Genomic DNA, 23,977 nt, shown 5'->3' on the forward strand with positions numbered 1-23,977 from the left:
GCGGCTCGCTATTGGGCGGCAGAGCGCAGGCGCCGCTGGCCGTTGGAGTGACGTACCTCTCAGCCAATGGGGCTTCGACGGCTACGGGCGGCTGGGCGCCCCTCGGCACTGCTCCGCAGCCCCCGGCCCGGCCCTGCCGCCGCCTGCCCGCTCGGGCCCTTCCCCGGGCCGCCTGGCTCGTCCCTGGCTTCTCCCTGCGGCCTGCCAGGGGAGGAAGGTCCTCCGGGGTCCCTGGGCCTTTCTGAGGGGCCTGTGCCCGGGTGGGCCCGCCCTGCACCAGGCCTGTGCCGCGGCTCCCCACAGCGGCTCCCAGCGGCGCTGCGGGTGCGTCCCGCCGGGGCTCCGGCCACCCCCTCTCCCTTCAGCAGCTGTTCCCGCAGTGCCTGACCCGCACCCCCACCTGCCCCTCCCAGCAGGTCCCGGGGTAAGGCGCCCTGTCAGGGTCTCCCTATTCCCTTCAGCTCAGCCCCCTCCATCAAGCTGCCGCTGGCCCCTGTCCACACTCACTGGGCATGGGGCTCCCTGGGCTGCGTCTGTGGGGCTGGGGAGGCCTGTGGCTCCCCGGAGTCGGGTGGCCATCCACACAGGGGTGTGCAGTAGCTGGCAGAGCCATCCACACTCCAGTCCCTCCCAGGAGCCCGGCATTTGGGCAGCTTCAGCCCCCTGACAGTGCCTGAGGGCACACGGGTGAGCGGGGATGCCGTGGGCGGGTTGGCAGTGGTTAACGGTCTCCTCATCCTGCAGGCGCTGCTGGCTGTGCTGTGATGGAAAGCGGGAAGCTTGTACCTGGAAGGCTGGCACCATATCTGAAGCGGGCAAGGGTATGAAAATAATAAAGAGCGTAGGGGGTCCTGCCGGGGAGGCTGGGCGAGGGGGAGCTCAGCAAATCGTTTTCCTCACACAGGCAGCCAGCCTGAATCGACTGGCTCTCAGGCTGGGGCCTCGAGGGAGGCCAGGGGATCTGGCTGCGAGGAACTCAACTCGTGCTCACAGCAGGGTCCTTCAGCTGGCTCCCGCCCGCGGCAGGATCAGCGGCTGCCCAAGTCCCTCCTCCTGGGCTCGGTAGCTGCAGGGCTGGAGCCGAGGGGCCCCAGTACGCAGCCTGCAGAGTGGGGCTGGCACCTGAGGGGGGAGGCAGGGAGGGGGGCACGGAGCCTCTCTCTTATGGCTGCCATCCTCTAGCATGTGGCCACGGCTTCTCCTCCTCTTTTCTGTATCAGGTGTGCCACTGGTGCTCAGTGCCTCTCCAAATGCACCACATCCGGGATTTTGGACACAAAGCCCCTCAGCAGCGCATCTCCTCCAGGTACGCAAACTTTTGACCTTTGTGGGGCCGCTCTGCAGGCCAAGCCACATGTGTGTGGCTGGGCTCAGGCCGCAGGCAGGGAGCTCAGGGGACTCCCAGGCCTGCCTTGGCCTGGGCTTGGGGTCTGGCCACCCGGGGTCAGCTGGATCTGGCTCCCTCCGCCCTTGGGGTGAGCACTGGCTACCGGCCCCTTCCTCCCAGGAGGAGGAGGAGGAGGAGGACGGGATTGTGTGTGAGCGTCCGTTCCAGCTCTTGAACAGCAGCCGGGCTCCTCTGGAGCCGGCATCCCCAGGAGGGGCTCTGGCCTCGGGGCTCGGCGTTTTATGGGGCTGTGGATAGGACGCAGCTGGCTGTGGTCGTGACACACACACCTCAGCGGTGGCCAAAGCCACGCGCACCCCTCCCTCTTCCCCTGGCCGCCCTGAGCCAGCGCTGACGAGGCACTGAGGACTGGGCTGGATACGGGCTGGGAGCAGGAGCCTGGCAGCCCTTGGGGGGCTCCGGCACCCCCAGGCTCAGCCTAGCCCTGTTCCACCTCTCCCAGCACACCCACACAGTCAGGGACCCTCATCCCTGGCAACTTCCCTGCCATCCCCGGGTGCCCCCTCCCACCCAACGGGCTCGGGGCCATCTCCCAACACCAGTGGCTGCCTGCTTCTCCGAGAGCCACAGCTTCCTTCCCGGCATGGCGTCCCAAGCACATGGCGTGGTGCCCTCGCCCAGCCAGCGGCGCGGGGAGACAGACGGCCACAGCTGGGCTCCTGCTCCCTGCCTGGCAGGAGGGGGACAGGCGCCTGCCGCCGCGGGGCCAAATGGCTGCTCGGTGCCCTGAGACATCCCCTGGCTGCGCCCCAGGGGTGTCCCTGAGGATCTGGGACGGTGCCTTGCCAGCCCCAGCCCATGCCTCAGAGGGGCTGCAGGTGGTTTGGGGCTAAAACCCTCTCTGTTGCTGGGCTTTCTGGGTCCGCCCCAGCACTTGGGCACTTGACATCCCCTCTTCTCTCCCTCCTCCATCTGTGAGGGGCCCGGAGCTTTGGAGCAGCCCTGGGATATTGTTACCACCTGAAGAGAGCAAACAGTGCTGGATACAGAGCTGGGGGCCATGGAGGGGCCAGGTAGGAGCACGAGAGGCTGCAGGCGGGTGGGCAGGGGCCGTGGCGCGGCAGCAGGCGGGCAGGCAGCGAGCTACACGCCACAAAGGTCAGCAGTGGGAGGCAGGGCCGGCAGTGGCGCCGGCGGAGGGACCCGCGACGCCCGGGCTGGGATGAAGGTGAGGTCAGCTGCCCACGGCACTGCCGGTGACGTGGTCCCCGAGGGCAGGGGGGGCACGGCCTCGCCCACGCGGGGCTGTCGCGGTCTGGTGCCCAAGGCCAGGCCTGCGGAGGAGGAGGAGGATGCCTGGCTGGGGCTCTCCAGCGGTCTGACCTGCCTGTGCCTTCTGCCCCCCTTGTCCCGGGGCAGGGGCTCCGTCTTGGCACCACCGCTGGCACGGGGCTCTGTGGCAGTGGAGAGGGGGCTGAGGAAGCCAGGAGGCAGCTGGGGAGGAAGGCACGAGCTGGGGTGGGGGGACAGACTTGTATGCACCGCTGGGCTGCTGTTGGAGGGGGCTGCCATGGTGCTGATGGGCTGGGGGGACTCGTGCCACAGTCCACTGGCCGTGTTACCATTTTCCTCCTCTTTCCTCTCTCAGGTGTTGGCCCAGTGTGAGCCGTGCAGCTGTGGAGCTGGAAAACTCACCAGGAACGACCTCGGCACTGCCTTTTGGGGAGGGGACAGGGCAGCGATGGGCAGCCCCACTGCTGCCTCAGTAGGCAGGACTTGACAGCCCCCCCAGGCTGGCAGCCGCTCCTGCAGCCCCCCCAGGGACATGAAGGCGGCTTTTCCCAACTGCTCCACGATGCTGGCGGGGGCTGTTTGCTCTGGGGGGAAACCAGATACTCTGCACCGCGGCTGGGGGAGTGGAGCAGAGGGGCTGGCCCCACGCTGTGTGGGCAGAGGCAGGGGCGGAGGTGGGGACCCTCTCAGGCACACTGCAGGGGAGCCAGGCTGAGGCACCTTCCCTCCGCGGAGCCGCTCTGGCCGGCTTCCCCGGTGCGAGAGCTTGGGCAGCTCCGTCCTGCACAGGTGCTGTCCCACCAACACCTCTGCAGCCCCCTACCTGCACCCTTGGGGCTGCAGCACCCCCGGAGCGAGTGCCGAGGAGCCTTCCCCGTGGCTCCCAGCCGCTCTGCAGGGCTCACTTCGTCGCCTTCCCCACAGCCCGCGAGCAGCAGTGGCAATGCCTGGGCCGGAGCAGTGCACGGAGAATTCCTCATCTTAACCAGGGGGCTCTGGACACCACACCACTACCACCCCCCGCCACCCCAGAGCATGCCAAATCTGCGACTCCCAGCCAATAAATCACCCCGGCAGCGCCACAGTGCATGTCAGTGCGTGGTTTATCTGTACGGGGGGTCTCTAAACCTGGGGCCGGCGGGTTTGGCACTGCGGGTCCCTGTGGACTTGGGGAAAGGCCAGTGTTGGTGTGCACCGGACAGATACCCGCTGCTCCGAGCCCCGGAGAAAGGTGCCAACGACAGAGCCAGGAGGGCTCAGACCTGGCCTGGGCCGGGGGCTGGAGTGGAAACGAATCTGGCTTTTACCTCCCAGCCCTTCCCAGCACTCCCGAGCAGCGCTGGCCGGCCAGCCCTTTGTTTTAAACAAAGCTTTTTCGGGGGAGCCAGCTTGGGCGAGGACGTTCTCCTCCGTCACCGAGTGCGCAACCCTGGCTTCCCGGCAGGGATGCACTGTGGCCTCTGTGGCAGCACCCACTCGTGGATGTGGATCATGAGGGGAAGGGATTGTGGGGGGAGTCCTGGCTGTTGGATGCCCCCCTCCCCTGCTGCTGAGATGTTGGGGCTCCAGCAGGGTTTTACACCCTGCTTGGTCCTGGGGGTCTGCCCTCGCCCCCGGTGCCCACCCCACTCACCCTGGTGGGTTAGGAGGAACGCCACGGTCGCTGCCGGGGTCCCCGCGGCCGCTGGGGCGGGGGTCGGCCTAACGGGGGAGGTTCATTGGGAAGGAAGGGGCTCTCGCCCCTCCGCGGGAGAAGGGCTCGGGGCGGGGGGGGGCGGTCGTGTGCGGGACCGGGCTCCCTTCCCCGTCCCCGCAGCCGTGCGGGCAGCAGGAGCGGGGGCGGCCCGCGGGACTAGAGATGCCGGGAGAAGCCTCCCCCACCCCGGGGAGCGGAGGGTTCCCCTCCGGCTGCCGGTGCGGCGGGCGCGGGGCTGAGCCGCCGCCCGCTCCCCGGGGCTCCGGTTCTGCCGCCGAGGGGGAGCCCCGAGCGGAGTCCGGGAGCCACACCGGGCTTCCCCTCCCGCTCCCGGCCCGCCGCTCCCGGCCGCTCACCTGCCGCCGCCCCGGGGCCGTCCCGGCGGGGCAGCGGCCGCTCCCGTCCCGTCCCCGCCGCCGGCAGCCGAGCCGGGGCGGGAAAGCGGGGGTTCCGCGCCCCTCTCCCCGGGGAGCCCCTCTTATTGCCGGCCGAGCGGCAGGGGAGGGGGCTGGCTGTGCCAGAGGAGAGGCGAGGACAGCCCCCCGCCGCCCGCCCCGCACCGGCCGGCCCCCGCTGCCCGCCCGCCCGGCTCCGCGCCTCCCCATCCCTCCGGCCGCCCCTCCCCGCTCCCACCTCTCCTCTGCCCCGGCCCCTGCCCGCGGGGGGGGCGGGGGGGGGGGGGGCAGGCTGGCACCCCCCGCCCCCCGCCCCCCCCCCCCCGGCCCCGCTGCGGGGCGGCGAGAGGAGCCGCTCCGCCGCACCTCGCCCCGTCCCCCCCCCCTTCCCCTCCCCGGACCCCCCCCGGGGACCGGGCTCTCGGCGTGCGGCGGCGGCGGCTCTGTACGTCGGGAGGAGAAGAGGCGAGAGGGCTGGGACCGGCAAATGGGAGCCGTAGCCCCGGTGCGGTGTGCGGGACCGCTGCCTGCCTGCCCGGGAGCCCCCAGCCACGCAACCCCCGCCCCGGCCCCGCGCCCGGCCCGCATGGAGCTGCGAGCAGGTAGGACCCCCCCGCCGCCACTAACAAAAGCCGTGCGGGAGCCAGAGCCGGGGGGTGAAGGGAGGGGGAAAGCGGGGGGTCCTCCCCTCCTGCCCGGCCGGCAGCACCCCGGGGACACCCTTCCCTGCCCTCCCCGCCCGTCTTCCGCGCCGCCGGGGCTCGGCTCCAGCCTCCCCACCTCTGCCCGGCGCCGGGACCCCGGGGCTGGCGGGGAGAGGGGGGGGGAGGCCGGGGGGGGGAGGGAGGGAATGAATGGAGCCCGCTCTTGTGTACAATTACATCAAATACATTCTTGAAAGCAACCTGGTTCTGCTTAACACTTGAATTTTGGAAAAAAAAAAAAAAAGTGGGGGGGGCTGTGGAAGGAAAGAAGGGAGGCAGCAGCTTGGAGAGGGTGTATGCGAGCTCGCGTTTTTTTATTCTTGCATTCCTGGACACCAATCAAAAGAGCAAATCAAGGGAGGTGGAAGGGGGAAAGGCGGCGAGCGAGGCAGCCGGAGCGTGGTGCGAACCCTGCACACACTCACACACCAAAAACCCACCCAACCCGGACAGCTTTTTTTTCCACCTAACACCCAAGCAAACACAAACCAAAACAAATAGGGGAGAGGAAAAAAAAAGAAAAAAAGAAAAGAAAAAAGAAAAAAAAGAAAACCCAACCAACCCAAACCAAAAACCAACCCCGAGCGTGCGCGAGCGAGCAAGCGAGCCAGGGCAGAGGCGAGCAGGCGGGCTCGGCCGGCCGCTCGGGGCGCGGAGCAAGAGCCAAGCTCCCGCTTCGGGCTCCTCTGCCCCCCCTCTGTGCCTTCACCCCCCCAACCCCACCCTGCACCCCGACTATGCTAAATGTTGCTGGGGAGCTCTCAGGTAAGACCGAGCCGCTGGGTGCTGCCGGCCGGGGCCGGGGCGGGGGGCTGCCTGCGCTCTGCCTGCCATGGTTTTTCCTTTCTGAGCCACTGCTGATTTTAATTTGATGTGATTAAAACGTCTGTCTGGCTTTGGGATTGATTTAAGACTTTCCCCTCTCTAGGTTTTTTTTGTTGTTGGTTTTTTTTTTCCCCTTTCTCTCGTTCCCTCTTTTCCATGCATGTTTGTGATTACCAGGGAGGGAACCGCCGCTGAGCACGGAGAATTAAACCCCAGGACTGACAGAGGGAGGAAAATGAAAGTCGCTGGGATTTGGGGGGGCAGGAAGAGTTATTTTTCCTGCCCGGGGCTGGATTTTGGGGCTTGACTCGGGATGTCTTTGCTGGAGCAGGCAAGATTCCTCTGGGAAATGGCAGCAGGATTTTGGGGTGCCGGGGAAATGTCCCTTTCCGGAGGGGACTGTCGCCGGGGCTGCAGCCCTGGCTGCGGGTCGGCTTTGTTCCCCTGGCCTGAGCAGCTGCCTTGGGAGTCCTGGGAGAGCCGGGGTCGTTGGGGGGCTGGCCGGCCCCACAGCACACCGGGGTCAGGGGCTCCTCGCCTAGAAAGGACGGGGAAAATGCTGGAAAACACCCTTAAAAGGTCAAACTGTGGGTGCCGCGAGGCTCTCCGGGCTCTCACCCGGCGGGACTGCGGCTGGGGCAGCATGAGGCAGGCGCCAGGTTTGGCTCCAGCTCCCGTGGTGCCGGTGTGACGCAGGACGGGCAAAGCGGGGCGAGCGCCGGGGAACCGGAAAAGCGAGGCCGGGATCCCCAGCGGCTCCATCGCCCTCCCTCGCCCCTTCCTCTCCCCCTTCCTGCCTGCTGCCGGGACGGTGGACGTGGCCAGGGAGCTGGTGGCATGACCAGAACCGGGGCCTGCAGTCAGCGAGCGTCTAACACCAGGACGGGAGGAGCTGTGGGGCGAAAGCCTGGCTGCCACCAGCTGCCCAGACCCCACTCCCCAATTTGGGGTATCCCCAGCCAGCGGCAGCCCAGCCTACCAGTCCCGGCAGGGCTTGGGGACACTTGGCAGCACCGGTGTCCCCGTGCCTATTTAGCAGGCTGCGCGAGGGCACGGTGGCGGCGCACATCTGGGCTGCATTAGGCGCAGCCCGTGAGCAGCCTCCGAAGGGAAATGCGGAGGGCTCTGCTTACAGGGCCAGGCTGGGGGGAGATTTATGCCCTGCTAAGTGGCACAGAGCTCCATAAATCACCCCCCCGGCCCCGCTTCTACCTGCCCGGCCCCCAGGGCAGCGCCTGTCCCCCTGTGCCACTGGCACCCCACTACCCAGCAGAGGGTCCCTGTGGTCCTGCACCTGCCTGCCAAGCACCGGCACCAGTGCCCTGGCAAGGCACATGGGGATGCGCTCACCCCGGCACAGACGGGACAGCAGCCGGCCCAGCTTGTGCCAGCAAACCACCGGCCTGGCAGCACTGTGGCCCTGGGTGGCATGTGCGTGGGTGACAGGGGTGTCCTGGGCTTGGCCAGGGTGCCCGAGGGGACATGGGGCTGGCTTGGGTGTCAGGACGTGGCTGTCCCCAGTGGGCACAGCCATGCAGAGCTGCTGGTCCCACGCTAACCTGGCCAGGCAGTGTCCCTGTGCCATGGTGGTGGCTGCTGGCCGGGAGATGCCGGCGATGGTGTAGTTCTGGAGGCGCCAGGGGATGGAGAGGAATGTGCCACCAAGGGCTCCACAGTGCCACGTGGGCCAGCACTGGGGTTCCCCTGTTCCACCAGAGGGGGTCCAGCCTGGCTCTGGGGCTGGGCTTGGTGAAGCACCCAAGAGGGGCGCCCGGGGAGCTAGTGGTGAGCAGCCTGTGGGTTCGGGGGGCTGCATGGCTCCGTGCCCTGTGCCGGGAGGGTTGGGAAGGCAGCTGGGGTGCGTCACATGGCTCATGGATGCCAGGCAGCACCAGCAACGGTGGGTGCTGTGGCTGTGCCAGGCTGGCCGTGCGTGCGGGGCAGCAGGGTCTGGTTGGGATTAGGGGCCTGTGTCCCCCTTGCCGGTGGGGGTGTTTCCATCGTGGCGCTGGCTGGAGCCGGATGGGAAATCCAGGCCCAGCTAATTACGGCCTCGCTGGAGTCTCCCGTACGCGGCCGCATTTATAAACACACGGAGGAGACAGGATGTAAACACTCAGCGCTGTGAGTGCAGGCACGGCTGGGCTGGGGGGGATGCGGGGCTGTGCTCCCACTGTGCACCCCCCTGCTCCCGGCCCTGCACGCACCTGGCACAGCGGCTTCACTCACCGGGAACCGTGTGGGGACGAGGGAGCCGGTGGGCACCAGGAGCTGCAGGCAGGGATGAGGCAGGGGCTGCAGGCAGGGCTGGTGGCGTTTGGTGGCTCCCGGAGAGCTGGGATGGAGCTGTGGGGCTGGGAGCAGGCAGCTGGTATCCCATGGGATGGGATGGGGATGCCACTGCAGTGGCCGTGGCTGCTGTTGGGGAGCAAGGACACATGTGTCCCTCCCATCAGTGCTTGGGGACTGCTCTGTCCACGGATGGCTGGGTGCAGGGCACACGCAGAGTGTGAGCATCATCACGTCTTCACTGTGCTGGCTTCACAGGGCTGCTGCTGTGTGCCCTATGCCGCAGCGTCACCTCCCCGGCCATGTCGGGGTTAAATACCAGCAGCCTGGGGACACAGAGGTGTCTGTCCTTGTGCCCTTGAGCATCACCCACTCCATGACCCACCCAGTGGTGGGCAGAGGCTGGCTGCCACGTTGGGCTGTGAAACCACCTGGTGACAGTGCATTGGGAAGGGTTAAATGCTGCTGGCCGGGTTGCAGGCAGCCGGGATGGGAAGGTGGCCACTTCGAGGGGCTACTTGGTCCTCAAGGCCATGTTCACGCCTGGCCACCATGGGACCTCCTAGGCTGGGCTCTCCCACAAGCACTGGGGCTGGGGCTATGGGGTGGGATGGTGTTCTGCTCGCTGCTGGATGCTGGCCCATCAGATACGGCAGCTCCCACCGTGGTGCCGGGGGGCCCGGAGGCTGCAGTGCGAAGGTCTCCCCTTCCCTGCTGCCACCCCCACCCCCGGCACTGCTTCACAAGAGGGTTTCGGGAAAGCGGCTCTGGGCGGCTTGTGGTTGCTCCTGACCTCGGTGGCTCTGCCCACAGCATGCCCAGGGAACAGCTCACCCGGCACCGTGGCTGTGCTCCCGCCTCAGCCACTCGCCGGGAGGTCTGGCCAGCACTGGCCGCCTGCGCCGCCGAGGAGGTGGGTGGCTTGCAGGAGGGCAGGGGTCCCATCGGCGTGACTCTGTGCGCATCCCGTCCCTGCTGCCACGTGTGCAAGGGATGCTTGTGGCACTGCTGGTGTGCCCTGCCACCAGCCACAGCCCCTCAGCATCGGCAGCGTGGGTGTCCTGGGGTGCTGCTGGCACTGCCCAATGGAGCCGGCGGGTGCCCGATCCCATGCTCCCGGCTGCCCCGGCTCCCCGGCTGCCCCCAGGGCCAAGTGGGTGACCCCGGGCAGCCACGCCATGAGCTGCTTACGTGGGCTGGGAGCATCCTGGCCGGGCTCCAGGGCCGGTTTTGAAACCCTTGGGCTCTTCCTTTCCGACGTCACGGGGATCCAGCTGTGCCGGCCCGCGCCTCCCTCCTCCCCGCAGGGCCGCCACCGCTGCCATTGTCTGTGCCGGTGCCCAGACATTTCCCTCTCGGCACCGAGCTGCTGTGAGCGGGGTGGGAGAGGGAGAGCGGTTGCTCCGTGGGACACCCAGCATGGCTGGGCCACCACTGTGTCACAGCCACCATCACTGCTGTGCCACCCGCACCGCTGTGCCATGGCCATGTCTGTGCTACTGCTGTGCCGTGGCCACCACCATGCTGCCCGCATTGCTATGCTGTTGTCATGTCTGTGCCACCAATGCTGTTGTGCTATGGTCACCATCACTGCTGTGCCACCTGCATTGCTGTGCCATGGCCACTGCTGTGCCATGCCTTGTCTGTGCCACTGCTGTGCTGTGGCCACCGCTGTGCCATCTGCAGTGCTGTGCCACCCATGCTATGCCATGGCCATGTCTGTGCCACCGCTGTGCCATGGCCACCACTGTGCCACCACCACGGCTGTGCATGCCACCATCTCCTGTCCCCCAGCTGTCCACCTCCCCCAGGGACCTCTCTGTCCCCTTCCTCCTTCATCCTCAGCCTCGTGCTGCTCCACCCTGTGCCCCGGCCACCTGCCCAGGAGCTGCCGGTGGCTCCATCACCATCACTTTGCTGCCAGCCCTGGCCCCCCCGCACCCCCCAGCTTGGCTTCCCCGGCTGTGTTTGGTTTGGCCACGGCAGGACCAGAGCTGGTGTAAATCCCACGCTGGAAACTCGAGCCGTCGGCGGGTGAGGGTCCGGCCAGCCCAGCAGTGCAGGGGCTCGGCCAAAGCAAACAGCCGGGGGCGGGTGAGTCACCGCAGCATCACTCCCACCCCCCTCCCACCACCCGTCCCACGCATGCTTGCACACACGCAAGGCAGGACAACGGCATGCTCCACGCGCCGGGGCACACCAGCACGCCAAGGCCTGGCCGTGGGCAAGCGGCTGCACGTGCCCACCGCGGGGCACAGCTGCGTGTCAGGGTGCCCGCACATGGCTGAGACGCCTGGGGTGTGCGCACGCTGTCATGTGCCATGTGTCACACATGGGCACGGCATGTGACACACCATGAAGGTGTGTCACATGCACATGGTGCATCACACACTTGCTTACACAATCTGTCGTGCATGCATGGTGTGTTGCACACTTACATGGTGTGCGGTGCTGAGACGGTGTGTCACACACCTTTGCCGCGCGTCACACGTGCACAGTGTGTCACACATCTGCGCACTGTGCATCGACATGTTTGCACAGTGTATCCCACACATGCACTGTGTGTCACACACCTGGGTGGTACATGACAGTCCTGCACAGTGTATGGCACACCGGTGTGGCATATTGTGTACCTGCATGGTGTATCGCACACCTGCACAGTGTGTCACACATTTGCAGGCTGTATTGCATACCTACAAGGTCCATCACACACATGGTGTATCACCCATGGACCCATATCACCCACTACACCCACAGGGTGTATCCCAGGCGTGAGCAGCATGTTGCACGCTCGCAGGCTGTATCCCAGGTGCAAGCAGCGTGTTGCACACCCTCAGGGTGTATCCCAGGTGTGAGCAGTGTATTGTATGCCCGCAGGTTGTATCCCAGGCATGGGCAGTGTGTTGCACGCCCGCAGGGTGTATCCCAGGTGGAGCAGCATGTTGCACGCCCACGGGGGAGTTGCCCACCTGCACGCTGCTGGGAGCTGGGCATCTCCCCATGGCGAGGGCTGGCGGGTGCAGGGGCAGCCGGGTACCCGCTGCAGCAGGGTTGGCGTGGCTGGAGCTGGGATGTCCCTGAGGACCCTTGTGCGTCACCAGTGCTTGGCTGCTCCTGGGTTTCCGAACCTCCCAGTGGCTCGTGACGGGGAGTGGTGACGTGCGAGGGCACTGTGGGGCTCCCGCCGGCCTCGCCACCCGGGGGGCTGCCGCAGGGCCTGCCCACACCGGGAGTCCCGCCGAGCTCTGCGGTGATGAGCCGTGCTGGCAGTGGGTCCTCCCGGCGGAGGAATTGCCGGGAAGCCCGGCTCTGGCGTGCCGGGAGGTGCCAGTTGGCCGGGAGCATCCTGGCCGCGGGCCGTGACCTTTGCACAACCGCTGGCTAACGGAGCTCATAAGGCCACCCTGACGTCAGGGGCGATGACGGGGACCCGGCTGGTGGTTTCTGGCAGCCTCAGCAAAGGTCACCCCATGCTCCAGCCACTCCTCCGGGTCCCTGTCCTGGCCCCTGCTGTTCCCCAGGGCCCCTTGGAGGGGGTGAGTGGGGGTCTGCACCGGGGCAAGGGCTGCTGGCAGCCCCATGGGATGCCCAGCCTGCTCCGGCATTGATGGTGGGTGAGTCGCCATGCCCAAATATAACCCAGCTGTGCCGTCCCGGCGGGAGTGCCGTGAGCCGCGCTCGCTCCAGACCATATAAAGGATTGTTGCTGCAGCCCGCGGGTGGGAGCGCGCAGAGGGGAGCCCGGGCTCGGCGGTGCTGGCGGGGTCAGCGTGGCAAGGCGGGGGTCCCCGCTGCACCGGCTGTGCCGGCAGCATTGCTCTGGGCTGATAGCACTGCCATGGCTGTGCCAAGGCATGAGCTGCCCGCTGCTAGGGATGCTGAGCTGCCCTGTGCCCATGGGGATGCTGACCTGCCCGGTGCTGGGGATACTGAGCTGCCCAGTGCCAGGGACAGTGCTGAGCTGCTCTGTTGCAGGTGTGGGTGCCCCTTAACCCGCTATGCATAGCCCTTCTGTGCCTCAGTTTCCCCACTTGCTGGTGGCTCTCCCCACAGGGTGGGGTTGCTGGTGGCGCAGGGAGTCCTACAGGCACTGTGCACAGGCACTGAAGCCGATTGCGCTGGGGGTCCTGCCCACAGCTGGGACATCCCTGTCATCCCAAGCTCCGGGATGGGATGAGGTTGCCCCCTGCTTTGTGCCCCCCTGAGGCGCCATGTCTCTGCAGGAGACTCTTGGGGGATCTTCACCTTCCTGTGCGCCGCGCTCTGCAACCTGCCGGCGCTGCCCGCCCTGAACTGCACGGAGGAGCTGGGTGCTGGCCAGTCCATCCAGAAGACCTACGACCTGACCCGCTACCTGGAGCACCAGCTCCGCACCCTCGCTGGCACCTACGTGAGTAGGGGCTTGCCCATATCCCTGTCTGCCCTCTGCCCTGCCCCATGGCACCGGGGGGGTTGCGCTGTCCGTCCTCCCTGTGCCCAGCTCCTGCCTTGTCCAGGCTCCCCAGAGCGGGTGCACCCCACCAGGGTCCTGTGCCCACCTGCTCCCTGGCACCATGCACCCCACCAGTGGGGTACCCCCCAAGGCGTGGTGGCACAGGGCACATGAGGAGCCGGCATGGCATGGGGTGGGGGGCAATGTGGGGCAGTGCCAGGCTGACACCTGTGGGATGGGGAAGGGAGCAGGTGCCCCCTTGCCACCAGCCAGGGACCCCCCTGCCTGCACATGGTGTGGGCAGCACAACACCAGGGTGAGGGTGTGTGTGCGTGTGGGAGTGTGCCTGCATGCACGGGGGTGTGTGCTGGGGGTGGCTGCACATACGTGTGTGCCTGCATTTATGTCTCTGTGTGTGCACTGGTGTGCTGGCACATACATGTGTGTGCACACATGCATCAGTGTGGCTGCATGCATGTACCTACACATGTGTGTGTGTGCGTGCATCAGTGTGGCTGCATGCATGCATGCCTGCACACATTTGTGCATTGGAGTGTCTTCCTGCATCCCTCCACGTGCATGTGTGCTTGTGCATTGGTGTGGCTGCACGCCTGTGTGCCTACACATACATGCGTGCACGGGCTTCTATGTGCCTACACATACATGCATGCGTGTGCATCGGTGTTCCTCCACACGCGTGCCTGCACACACAAGGCATGTACATGGCAGCCCATCTCCCTGGACACGCATGTGCCACAGCATGCCCTGCAGTTGCCGGTGACGTGTTAGCACTCAGGTGCCCTTGCCCAGTGCCAGCGGTGCCGGTGCGGCCCACCCTCCCCGGGGGGCTGTGGGTCTCCCCTGCCGTGCCTGGCTGCACCCATGCCGGGGGCCAAGGAAATGTCTCATCGGCTGAGGGCAGGGGCCCGGGAGCCGCCCTGCGCCCAGGGTGCAGGCAGGGGTGCAGGCATCTGCCTCTCCCTGCCTGCCGGCAGCACCGGCTCATGCAGAGGTTCCCCGTCTCTGCCCTGACGTGCCCCCAGTGCTGCCGGCTCAGCCCCAGCACGTGGGGTGCCAAGTGATGATGAGGGTGACACTGCCGTGGGCTGGGTGCAGGGGGGCTCAGCCCCACCGATGGGAGCCGTGGGCATGATGAGCAGAGGTGGGGAGATGGAGGGGTGTGATAGGCATGGGGATGTGGGGGTTGGGGACATGGGAGAGTGGGAGAGCTGGGACATGGTGGGCATGTCCACCTGGGGGACATGGGATGTGGGCAGGAGGACATGGAGATGGGGGACATGGAGAGCAGGGTCATGAAAGGGAAAGGGGACATGGTGGGCATATCCAGCTGGGGGACATGGGATGTGGGCAGGAGGACATAGACTGGGGACATGGGGACCATGGAGACTTGGGGCATGATGGGTATGTGTGACTGGGGGACATGGAGAGTGGGGAACCTGATGTGAAGGGGGTTATGATGGGCAGGGGGACATCAAGACCAGGGGTGAGGGGGACGTGTCCAAACTGGGGACACAGAGACCTGGGACGAGGGGGACATGGTGTGCAGGGGGACATGGTGTGCAGGAGGACACGGAGACCTTGCGACATGGAGAATGGGGGCATGCTGGGCATGGGGACTTGGGACGTGGCAGGCAGGGTCTACGGAGACTGGGGACACAGCGGCAGCCCCGACCCCATCCTCAGTGCCCCTCGTGGCACTCCCCAATGCCTGACAGCCTCCCCCCCAACCTCTCTACCTTACAGCTGAACTACCTGGGTCCCCCCTTCAATGAGCCCGACTTCAACCCCCCGCGGCTGGCACGTGCCGAGCGGGTGCCCAGTGCCACGGTGGACTTGGACCTGTGGCGAGGGTTGACCGACAACGCCCGCCTGGCCGCCAACTACCGCGCCTACAGCCGGCTGCTCTGCTACCTGCGGGCGCTGGACGGGCAGGCGGGCACCGCTGAGCTGCGCCACCGCCTCGGCCACTTCTGCTCCAGCCTGCAAGGTTTGGTGCTCAGCATCGCTGGTGTCATGTCTTCCCTCGGTTACCCCCTGCCCGCCGGGCCTGCCGGGCCCCCTGCGCCCCCCGGGACCCCCATTGCCCCGAATGACTTCCTTAAGAAGATGGATGATTTCTGGCTGCTGAAGGAGCTGCAGACCTGGCTGTGGCGCTCAGCCAAGGACTTCAACCGCCTGAAGAAGAAGGTGCCGCCTGCCGTGGTCACACTGCGCCTGGAGGCGAGGGGCTTCTGAGCCCACCCCCCCTCGATGTCCCCCCCTCCCTGCCTCGCCGGGATGGGGCTCCTCACCCCGATGGGCCACCACACATCCCCACTGCCACCTCGCTGTGCCTTGCGGGATGAGGCTCCTGATCCCAAGTGCCACCAAATACCACCCCACATCCCCCCCTCCATCACCAGTGTGCCTTGAGAAATGGGGCTCCTCACCCCAAGTGCCACCAAAGACCACCCCACATCCCCCCCTCCATCACCAGTGTGCCTTGAGAAGTGGGGCTCTGGACCCCAAGTGCCACCAAAGCCACCCATGTCTCCTCTCCATCACCAGTGTGCCTTGAGAAATGGGGCTTCAGACCCCAAGTACCACCAAAGTCACCCACATCCTCCATCACCAGTGTGCCTTAAGAGATGGGTCTCCTGACCCCAAAGTGTCACCATAGCTACCCCACATACTCGTCATCACCTTGCAGTTCCTTGAGAGGTGGGTCTCCTGACCCCAAACTGCCACCAAAGCCACTCCGCAATCCCGCCATCACCACACTGTGCCTTAAGGGACAGGGCTCCTGACCCCAAAGTGCCACCACAGCCACCACACACCCCCTCTGTCACCATGCTGTGCCTTAAGGGACTGGGCTCCTGACCCCAAAGTGCCACCAAAGCCACCCATATCCCCTCTCCATCACCAGTGTGCCTTGAGAAATGGGGGTCCTGACCCCAAAGGGCCACCAAAGCCACCCCACGTCCCCAGCACCTGTGCCCTGAGGCCAGGGTTGGTGCCACCACGGTGTCACTAGTGCCATGATGTGCCCGCCCCCCTGGGGGTGCCCTCTCAGGACTGTCTCCACACCCATGGGGCTGGGGAGGGCAGCAGGCTCCTCCCCCTGCCCCAAGGCACAGATAAGCCCCACCCCTACGGGTTCCAGAGTCGGTGCAAGCCCCGCCCACCCTTGAGAAGGACCAAGCCCCTCGAACATAGGAATAAGCCCCGCCCCATGGCAATAAGCCCCGCCTCCTCCCTACAACAGGCCCCGCCCTCCCGTGGATCAAGCCACCTCCTCCGTTTTGCAGCAACCCTGCGGCTCGGGGGCGGGGCTCTGGGCCTCAGGGGCGTGGCTAGGGGCGGGGCCACTGTCCCACCACGTCTATGAGTGTTTATTTATTGGAGATGTTATTTATTGGGGTATTTATTGCAGAAGATCTATTCTTGTATGAACAAATAAAAGCCTTTCTCCAGCGCCCCCGCCCCACCCGCGCCACACGGCGGGGGGGCCCAAGGAGCCGATGGTGCCATCAGTAGGGGCCAGAGTGAACGGCCCCAGGCTCTGAGCTCAGTGTGGGGATCGGGGTGTCGCCTGCTGTGTGGGACGGTGGCAGGGTGGGGAGCCAAGACCCCCCCCAAGCCCAGGTAACCCCATCTTATGCCCCTCCCTCCAGTCATGCCTCCCCTGCCCCTTGGCACCCTGAGCCCAGGGCACCCCCCACCCTGGGAGCATGCAGCCCCCCCCAGGCACTGGTACCCCTTTCCTGGTGCCCTTGACCATGGTCACCACCATGCCACCATCCCCGGGCACTCCCGAGGGGTGACGATCAGGGTGTAGAAGGTGCCAGGCTGGGGCAGGAAGCCCACGGCACGGACGGCCCGCTGCGAGGGGGTGTTGTGGGGCAGCACCCCGCAGTAGATGGGGAAGCTGCGGGCGTACAGCCCCTGGCCCAGGGCACCCAGTGTCACCCCACTGAGGCCCTGCCCGCGCCAGGCGGGCAGCGTGTAGCCATGGCTGAGGCAGCCCAGGGGGTCCAGCAGGCTCCAGGAGACGGGACGGCCGTGGGGTGCCAGCAGGCAGGCACTGGGCAGCCCCCGCAGCAGCCCCAGCAGGAACCGCCGGCTGCGGGCATTGCCCCCGAAGCTCCACGTGGCGTTGAGCAGCGAGATGTGGGATGGGGACACAGGTGCCAGGCGTAGTCCCGGTGGCACTCTGTAATGGGGTGGGGGGATTGGGGGACCTGCACCTTCCTTCCCAGCAGGGGTGGCACGGGGGAGCTGCTGCACCCTGGGGTGGGATTGAGGTCCTGCGTGCTACCCAGGGATGAGACTGGGGACCCCCATGTCACCCAGGGTTGTGCTTGGGGACCCCAGTGCCACTCAGGGATGAGATGGGTACCCCCATGTTACCCAGGGATGTGCTTGGGGATCCCTATGCCACTCAGGGAGTGCTCAGGGACCCCCCCATGTCACAAAGGGATGTGCTCAGGGACCCTCATGCCACCCAGGGATGTGCTTGGGGATCGTTATGTCAGCCAGGGATGTGCCTGGGGACTGATGTCACCCAGGGATGAGTTCAGTGACCCACACGTCACCCAGGGATATGATTGAGGACCCCCATGTCACCCACTGATGTGCTTGGGGACCCCTGTGCCGCCCAGCCACGTGACTGGGGCCCCCGGTGCTGCCGTGTCCCCAGGTGCCCCCACACTTACTGCACACGGGGCTGGGGGGGCCGGGGGCTCAGCAGTGCCTGGTACCGGTACGTCTCCAGCCGCAGCCCCTTGGCATCAGCCATCTCGCGCACAGCCTTATACATCCCCTCCTGCATCCCTGGGGCAGCGCTGTCAGCCCAGGCAGGGGCACGGTGGGTGAGGGGATGCCCAGGACACACTCCTGCCCCCACCCCGTGCCAGGCTTACCTTGCATCTGGAAGGCCCGGGTCCAGCCCACCACCTCGGTGCCCCCCAGCAATGCCTGCCAGGCACCCTCATCCCGGTAGTACACTGTCAACTGGTTGGTGTAGAAGTCCCAGGGGTCCCTGTGCTCCTTGTGGGGGGGAGAAGCAGGGTCTGAGCGTGGTGTCCCCCCTCCAGCCCCACAATGTATCGGGTGCTGCCGGGGCGGGGTGGGGGCACCTGGAGCAGCACCTCTGGGCGCAGGCGGGTCAGGACGACACGAAAATGGGGCCAGGAGTCCACCAGCACCTCATGGGCAGCCGGGTTCCCCCAGGCCACCGTCATCACAGCCCCCAAGACCTGCAGGACAGGGTTAGCGCTGGGGGGGGGGGGGCATGGGGGGCTCTGATTGGTGGTGGGGCCATGATGTGTCTCTCTGTCCCCACGTAGTGTCCGGCTGCACCCTGGGTGCTGTCAGGCTCCACCAGTGTGGGGGTCAGGCCATCATGTGGGGAACCACCCTGAGGTCCCTGTCACCAGCAAAACAGGGGGGAGGCGGCAAAGGGATCCCCGGGGTCCCCCTCACCAGCAGGGCAGGGGGTCCCTGGGGTGCCTCTCACTGGCAGGGTGAGGGATCCCTGGAGTCCCCATCACGGGCAGGGCAAGGGGGAGGAAGAGGGGTCCCCAGGGTCCCTGTCACTGGCAGGATTGGGAGGTGGTAGAGGGGTCCCCATCACCGGCAGGGTGGCAGGCAGGCTTCTTCGTAGGGCCTCCTCCAGATGCTGCAGCTGGCCTGGACACGTCAGGGTCAGCATGGTCCGGTGGCTGTGGGGCAGGCAGGAATACTGAGGATCCGTGGAGCAGGCAGTGACGCCGAGGATCTGGGGGCTGTGGGGTGTTGGTGGCTGTGGAGCAAGGTGGCCCAGCTGAGCACCCGTCCCCAGGTGGCTGTGGGGCTGGTAGGACTGGCCCCATGCCCAGTGCCAGTGGGACGGACCCTGCCCGTTGCCCCCACAGGTGGCCACCTCCTTGGGCAGGGGACAATCGCTGGACCGTGACAACTGGTGGAGGCCCTGGGATCTGCTGGTGTCACTGCTTGCCCCACAGAAGCAGGGAGCAGCTGGTGTCACTGCCTGTCCCAGTCTCCAGGTACCCACCCCACATCCCCCCAGGAGCCACGTCCCCAGGACTGCTGCAGGGTGAGTGCTGGAGGGGCTGGGGACCACTGGGGCTGGGGACAGGGCTGGGGTCCACACCTGGTGGTCCTGTCCCCCTGATATTGTGGGCTCTCTCGGCAGGACCATGCTGATCCTGACGTGCCCAGCCCAGCTGCAGCGCCTGGAGGGGGCCCTGCGGAGGAGCCTGCCTCTCGCCATGCCGGTGACGGGGCCCCTGCTGTAACCCCTGCCCTGTGCCATGATGGGGACCCCAGTATTACCCCTGCCCTATGCCACGATGGGGACCCTGCTGTCACCCCTGCCCTGTGCCGTGATGGGGACACCAATGTCACCCCTGCCCTACCAGCGATGGGGACACCGCTGTTGCCCCTGCCCTGTGCTGTGACAGAGACCCCCACGTAACCCCTGCCCCTTCCAAAGTCAGGGACCCCTGTGTCAACCCAGTCTATTGTCCTGGGTGATGGTGACCCCCATATCACCTCCCACTTTTACCCCACCAGGGACAGGAATCCCAGTGTCAACCTCTCCCCAGACCAGCCACCCCTGGGGTTCCCCAGGGCCAGGTTAGGTTGCTAAGGAGCATCAACCTGCCCAGCAGCTGGATCCAAGCCAGCCAATCCCAACCCAGCTGGACTCTGCCCAAGAAATCCCAGGGCATTAGGATTCTGATCTATAATATCCCAGCCGAGACTAATCCTGCCTCAAGCCTTCCAAGCCAGCTTGGATTCTGAACCAGCGAATCCCAGCCCAGATGGACTCTGCCCCAGGCAATACCAGCCGAGACGGACTCTGCCCCAGGCAATACCAGCCCAGACAGACTCTGCCCATGCAATCACATAGAATTAGGATTCTGCTACAAGCTATCCCAAAATAATGAAAATCTGTGCCAACCAATCCAGCCCAGATGGATTCTACCCCAAAAAATTCAGGCCATTAGGATTCTGCCACAACCCATCCCAGCCCAGTTAAATTCTGCTCAAGTAAATCCCAGTCCAGTCAAATGCTGCCTAAGTCATCCCAGCCCAGTCAGATTCTGCCTTAAGACTTCCAAGGCCTAAGTGGATTGTGCCCCAGCTGATCCCAGCCCAGCTGGGCTCTGCCCATGCAATCCCCTGCTGGGCATTAGGATTGTGCCCCAAGCAATCCCGGCCTACTGGGATTCTGAAGCAGCCAATCCCAGACCAGATGGATTCCGCCCCAACCAATCCCAGCCCAGATGGACTCTGCCATTGCAATCCCAGGCCATTGGGAGTCTGCCCCACGCCATCTCAGCCCAGTTGGATTCTGCCGCAACAAATCCCAGACCAGATGGACTCTGTCCAAGTAATCCCAGTCCAGTCATATTCTGTTTTAAGACTTCCAGGCCTAAGTGGATTCTGCCTCAGCCAATCCCAGACCAGCTGAACTCTGCATCAGCCCATTCCAGCCCAGCTGGTCTTTGCCAATGCAACCCCCTGCAGGGCATTAGAATTCTGCCCCAAGCAATCCCAACCTACTGGGATTCTGAACCAGCCAATCCAAACCCAGATGGACTCTGCCCCAGCCAATCCCAGCCCAGCCGCGCTCTGCCCATGCAATCCCCTGCTGGGCATTAGGATTGTGCCCCAAGCCATCCCAGCCTATTGGGATTCTGAAGCAGCCAATCCCAGCCCACCTGGATTCTGCCCCAACCAATCCCAGCCCAGATGGACTCTGCCATTGCAATCCCAGGCCATTGGAAGTCTGCCCCACGCCATCTCAGCCCAGCTGGATTCTGCCGCAACAAATCCCAGACCAGACGGACTCTGTCCAAGTAATCCCAGTCCAGTCATATTCTGTTTTAAGACTTCCAGGACTAAGTGGATTCTGCCCCAGCCCATTCCAGCCCAGCTGGTCTTTGCCAATGCAATCCCATGCAGGGCATTAGGAGTCTGTCCCAAGCCATCCCAGCCTACTGGGATTCTGAACCAGCGAATCCCAGCCCAGATGGACTCTGCTGATGCAATTCCAGGGTATTAGGATTCTGCTCCAAGCTATCCCAGCCTAATCAAAATCTGTGCCAACCAATCCCAGCCAGCTGGATTGTGCCCATGGAGTCCCAGGCCATTAGGATTCTGCCACAACCCAGCCCAGCCCAGTCAGATTCTGCTCAAGTAAATCCCAGACCAGTCAGATGCTGCCCAAGTCATCCCAGCCCAGTCAGATTCTGCCTTAAGACTTCCAAGGCCTAAATGGATTGTGCCCCAGCCGATCCCAGCCCACCTGGATTCTGCCCCAGCCAATGCCAGACCAGATGGACTCTACCCATGCAATTGAAGGGCTTTAGGAGTCTGCCCCAAGCCATCTCAACCCAGTTGGATTCTGCCGCAACAAATCCCAGACTAGATGGACTCTGCCCAAGTAATCCCAGTCCAGTTGGATTCTGTTTTAAGACTTCCAGGCCTACTGGGATTCTGCCCCAGCCAATCCCAGCCCAGCTTGTCTTTTCGACTGCAATCCCCTGCAGGGCATTAGAATTCTGCCCCAAGCAATCCCAGCCTACTGGGATTCTGAAATAGCCAATCCCAGCCCAGATGGGCTCTGCCCCAGCCCATCCCAGCCCAGCCGCGCTCTGCCCATACAGTCCCCTCCTAGGCATTAGGATTGTGCCCCAAGCCATCCCAGCCTACTGGGATTCTGCCCCAGCCAATCCCAGCCCAGATGGACTCTACCCATGCAATTGAAGGGCTTTAGGAGTCTGCCCCAAGCCATCTCAACCCAGTTGGATTCTGCCGCAACAAATCCCAGACCAGATGGACTCTGTCCGAGTAATCCCAGTCCAGTCATATTCTGTTTTAAGACTTCCAGGCCTAAGTGGATTCTGCCTCAGCCAATCCCAGACCAGCTGAAATCTGCATCAGCCCATTCCAGCCCAGCTGGTCTTTGCCAATGCAACCCCCTGAAGGGCATTAGGATTCTTCCCTCCAGTCATCCCAGCCTACTGGGATTCTGATCAAGCCAATCCCAACCCAGCTGGACTTACCCATGCAATTCCAGGGTATTAGGATTCTGCTCCAAGCTATCCCAGCCTAATCAAAATCTGTGCCAACCAATCCCAGCCAGCTGGATTGTGCCCATGGAGTCCCAGGCCATTAGGATTCTGCCACAACCCAGCCCAGCCCAGTCAGATTCTGCTCAAGTAAATCCCAGTCCAGTCAGATGCTGCCCAAGTCATCCCAGCCCAGTCAGATTCTGCCTTAAGACTTCCAAGGCCTAAGTGGATTGCGCCCCAGCCAATCCCAGACCAGATGGACTCTACCCATGCAATTGAAGGGCCATTGGTAGTCTGCCCCACGCCATCTCAGCCCAGTTGGATTCTGCCGCAACAAATCCCAGACCAGACGGACTCTGTCCAAGTAATCCCAGTCCAGTCATATTCTGTTTTAAGACTTCCAGGACTAAGTGGATTCTGCCCCAGCCCATTCCAGCCCAGCTGGTCTTTGCCAATGCAATCCCATGCAGGGTATTAGGAGTCTGTCCCAAGCCATCCCAGCCTACTGGGATTCTGAACCAGCGAATCCCAGCCCAGATGGACTCTGCTGATGCAATTCCAGGGTATTAGGATTCTGCTCCAAGCTATCCCAGCCTAATCAAAATCTGTGCCAACCAATCCCAGCCAGCTGGATTGTGCCCATGGAGTCCCAGGCCATTAGGATTCTGCCACAACCCAGCCCAGCCCAGTCAGATTCTGCTCAAGTAAATCCCAGACCAGTCAGATGCTGCCCAAGTCATCCCAGCCCAGTCAGATTCTGCCTTAAGACTTCCAAGGCCTAAATGGATTGTGCCCCAGCCGATCCCAGCCCACCTGGATTCTGCCCCAGCCAATCCCAGACCAGATGGACTCTACCCATGCAATTGAAGGGCTTTAGGAGTCTGCCCCAAGCCATCTCAACCCAGTTGGATTCTGCCGCAACAAATCCCAGACCAGATGGACTCTGCCATTGCAATCCCAGGCCATTGGGAGTCTGCCCCACGCCATCTCAGCCCAGCTGGATTCTGCCGCAACAAATCCCAGACCAGACGGACTCTGTCCAAGTAATCCCAGTCCAGACATATTCTGTTTTAAGACTTCCAGGACTAAGTGGATTCTGCCCCAGCCCATTCCAGCCCAGCTGGTCTTTGCCAATGCAATCCCATGCAGGGCATTAGGAGTCTGTCCCAAGCCATCCCAGCCTACTGGGATTCTGAACCAGCGAATCCCAGCCCAGATGGACTCTGCTGATGCAATTCCAGGGTATTAGGATTCTGCTCCAAGCTATCCCAGCCTAATCAAAATCTGTGCCAACCAATCCCAGCCAGCTGGATTGTGCCCATGGAGTCCCAGGCCATTAGGATTCTGCCACAACCCAGCCCAGCCCAGTCAGATTCTGCTCAAGTAAATCCCAGACCAGTCAGATGCTGCCCAAGTCATCCCAGCCCAGTCAGATTCTGCCTTAAGACTTCCAAGGCCTAAATGGATTGTGCCCCAGCTGATCCCAGCCCACCTGGATTCTGCCCCAGCCAATCCCAGACCAGATGGACTCTACCCATGCAATTGAAGGGCTTTAGGAGTCTGCCCCAAGCCATCTCAACCCAGTTGGATTCTGCCGCAACAAATCCCAGACCAGATGGACTCTGCCCAAGTAATCCCAGTCCAGTTGCATTCTGTTTTAAGACTTCCAGGCCTACTGGGATTCTGCCCCAGCCAATCCTAGCCCAGCTTGTCTTTTCGACTGCAATCCCCTGCAGGGCATTAGAATTCTGCCCCAAGCAATCCCAGCCTACTGGGAGTCTGAACCAGCCAAACCCCGATGGACTCTGCCCCAGCCAATCCCAGCCCAGCTGGTCTCTGCCATTGCAATCCCCTGCAGGGCATTAGAATTCTGCCCCAAGCAATCCCAGCCTACTGGGAGTCTGAACCA

General features: G+C 64.2%; 3 protein-coding genes and 1 long non-coding RNA gene across 7 annotated transcripts in view; 3 read left to right on the top strand and 1 right to left on the bottom strand.

The window, feature by feature from the left end:
• The first annotated feature begins 5 nt into the window (after positions 1 to 5).
• LOC130156573 (uncharacterized) lies at positions 6 to 3,728 on the top strand. Of its 3 annotated transcripts, XR_008824471.1 has the most exons (5): positions 7 to 424; positions 745 to 821; positions 1,221 to 1,306; positions 2,328 to 2,421; positions 2,997 to 3,728. It is a non-coding gene; the product is annotated as an uncharacterized LOC130156573 (long non-coding RNA). The 3 variants fall into 3 exon arrangements; XR_008824470.1 differs by having other exon boundaries at positions 6 to 424; positions 1,221 to 2,421; XR_008824472.1 differs by having other exon boundaries at positions 6 to 324; positions 1,221 to 2,421.
• A 1,492-nt stretch (positions 3,729 to 5,220) lies between these two features.
• CLCF1 (cardiotrophin like cytokine factor 1) lies at positions 5,221 to 16,748 on the top strand. The gene is made up of 3 exons (XM_056354616.1): positions 5,221 to 5,334; positions 12,774 to 12,940; positions 14,747 to 16,748. The coding sequence occupies exons 1-3, from the start codon at positions 5,319 to 5,321 to the stop codon at positions 15,236 to 15,238; spliced, it is 675 nt and encodes a 224-aa protein (XP_056210591.1). The 5' UTR covers positions 5,221 to 5,318; the 3' UTR covers positions 15,239 to 16,748.
• Positions 16,749 to 16,763: 15 nt separating this feature from the next.
• Positions 16,764 to 23,977, bottom strand: part of LOC130156275 (glycine N-acyltransferase-like protein 3) — a 36,428-nt gene continuing 29,214 nt past the window's right edge. The window contains exons 1-5 of one of the 2 annotated variants that reach the window (XM_056354619.1): positions 18,618 to 18,695; positions 18,133 to 18,240; positions 17,905 to 18,031; positions 17,698 to 17,815; positions 16,764 to 17,195 (exon numbers count right to left, since the gene is read on the bottom strand). In XM_056354619.1, the coding sequence (XP_056210594.1) occupies positions 16,766 to 17,195; positions 17,698 to 17,815; positions 17,905 to 18,031; positions 18,133 to 18,240; positions 18,618 to 18,695 (861 nt within the window). In that variant the 3' untranslated portion in view covers positions 16,764 to 16,765. Of the gene's footprint in view, positions 18,032 to 18,132; positions 18,241 to 18,617; positions 18,696 to 23,977 lie in introns of those variants that run through there. The other variant, XR_008824366.1, reaches the window with a different exon arrangement.
• The window catches only part of LOC130156271 (glycine N-acyltransferase-like protein 3), a 34,840-nt gene continuing 30,045 nt past the window's right edge, over positions 19,183 to 23,977 (top strand). The window contains exon 1 of the mRNA XM_056354615.1: positions 19,183 to 19,260. Coding sequence (XP_056210590.1) covers positions 19,183 to 19,260 — 78 coding nt within the window. The remainder of the gene's footprint in view (positions 19,261 to 23,977) is intronic.

This window comes from Falco biarmicus, chromosome 10 (assembly GCF_023638135.1).
Source record: "Falco biarmicus isolate bFalBia1 chromosome 10, bFalBia1.pri, whole genome shotgun sequence".
Lineage (NCBI taxonomy): Eukaryota > Metazoa > Chordata > Aves > Falconiformes > Falconidae > Falco > Falco biarmicus.

Bases quoted from the DNA above. Each gene is read 5' to 3' on its own strand.
- CLCF1 (XM_056354616.1), top strand. The intron at 12,941-14,746 runs GTGAGTAGGGGC...TCTACCTTACAG, and splicing joins GCACCCTCGCTGGCACCTAC to CTGAACTACCTGGGTCCCCC.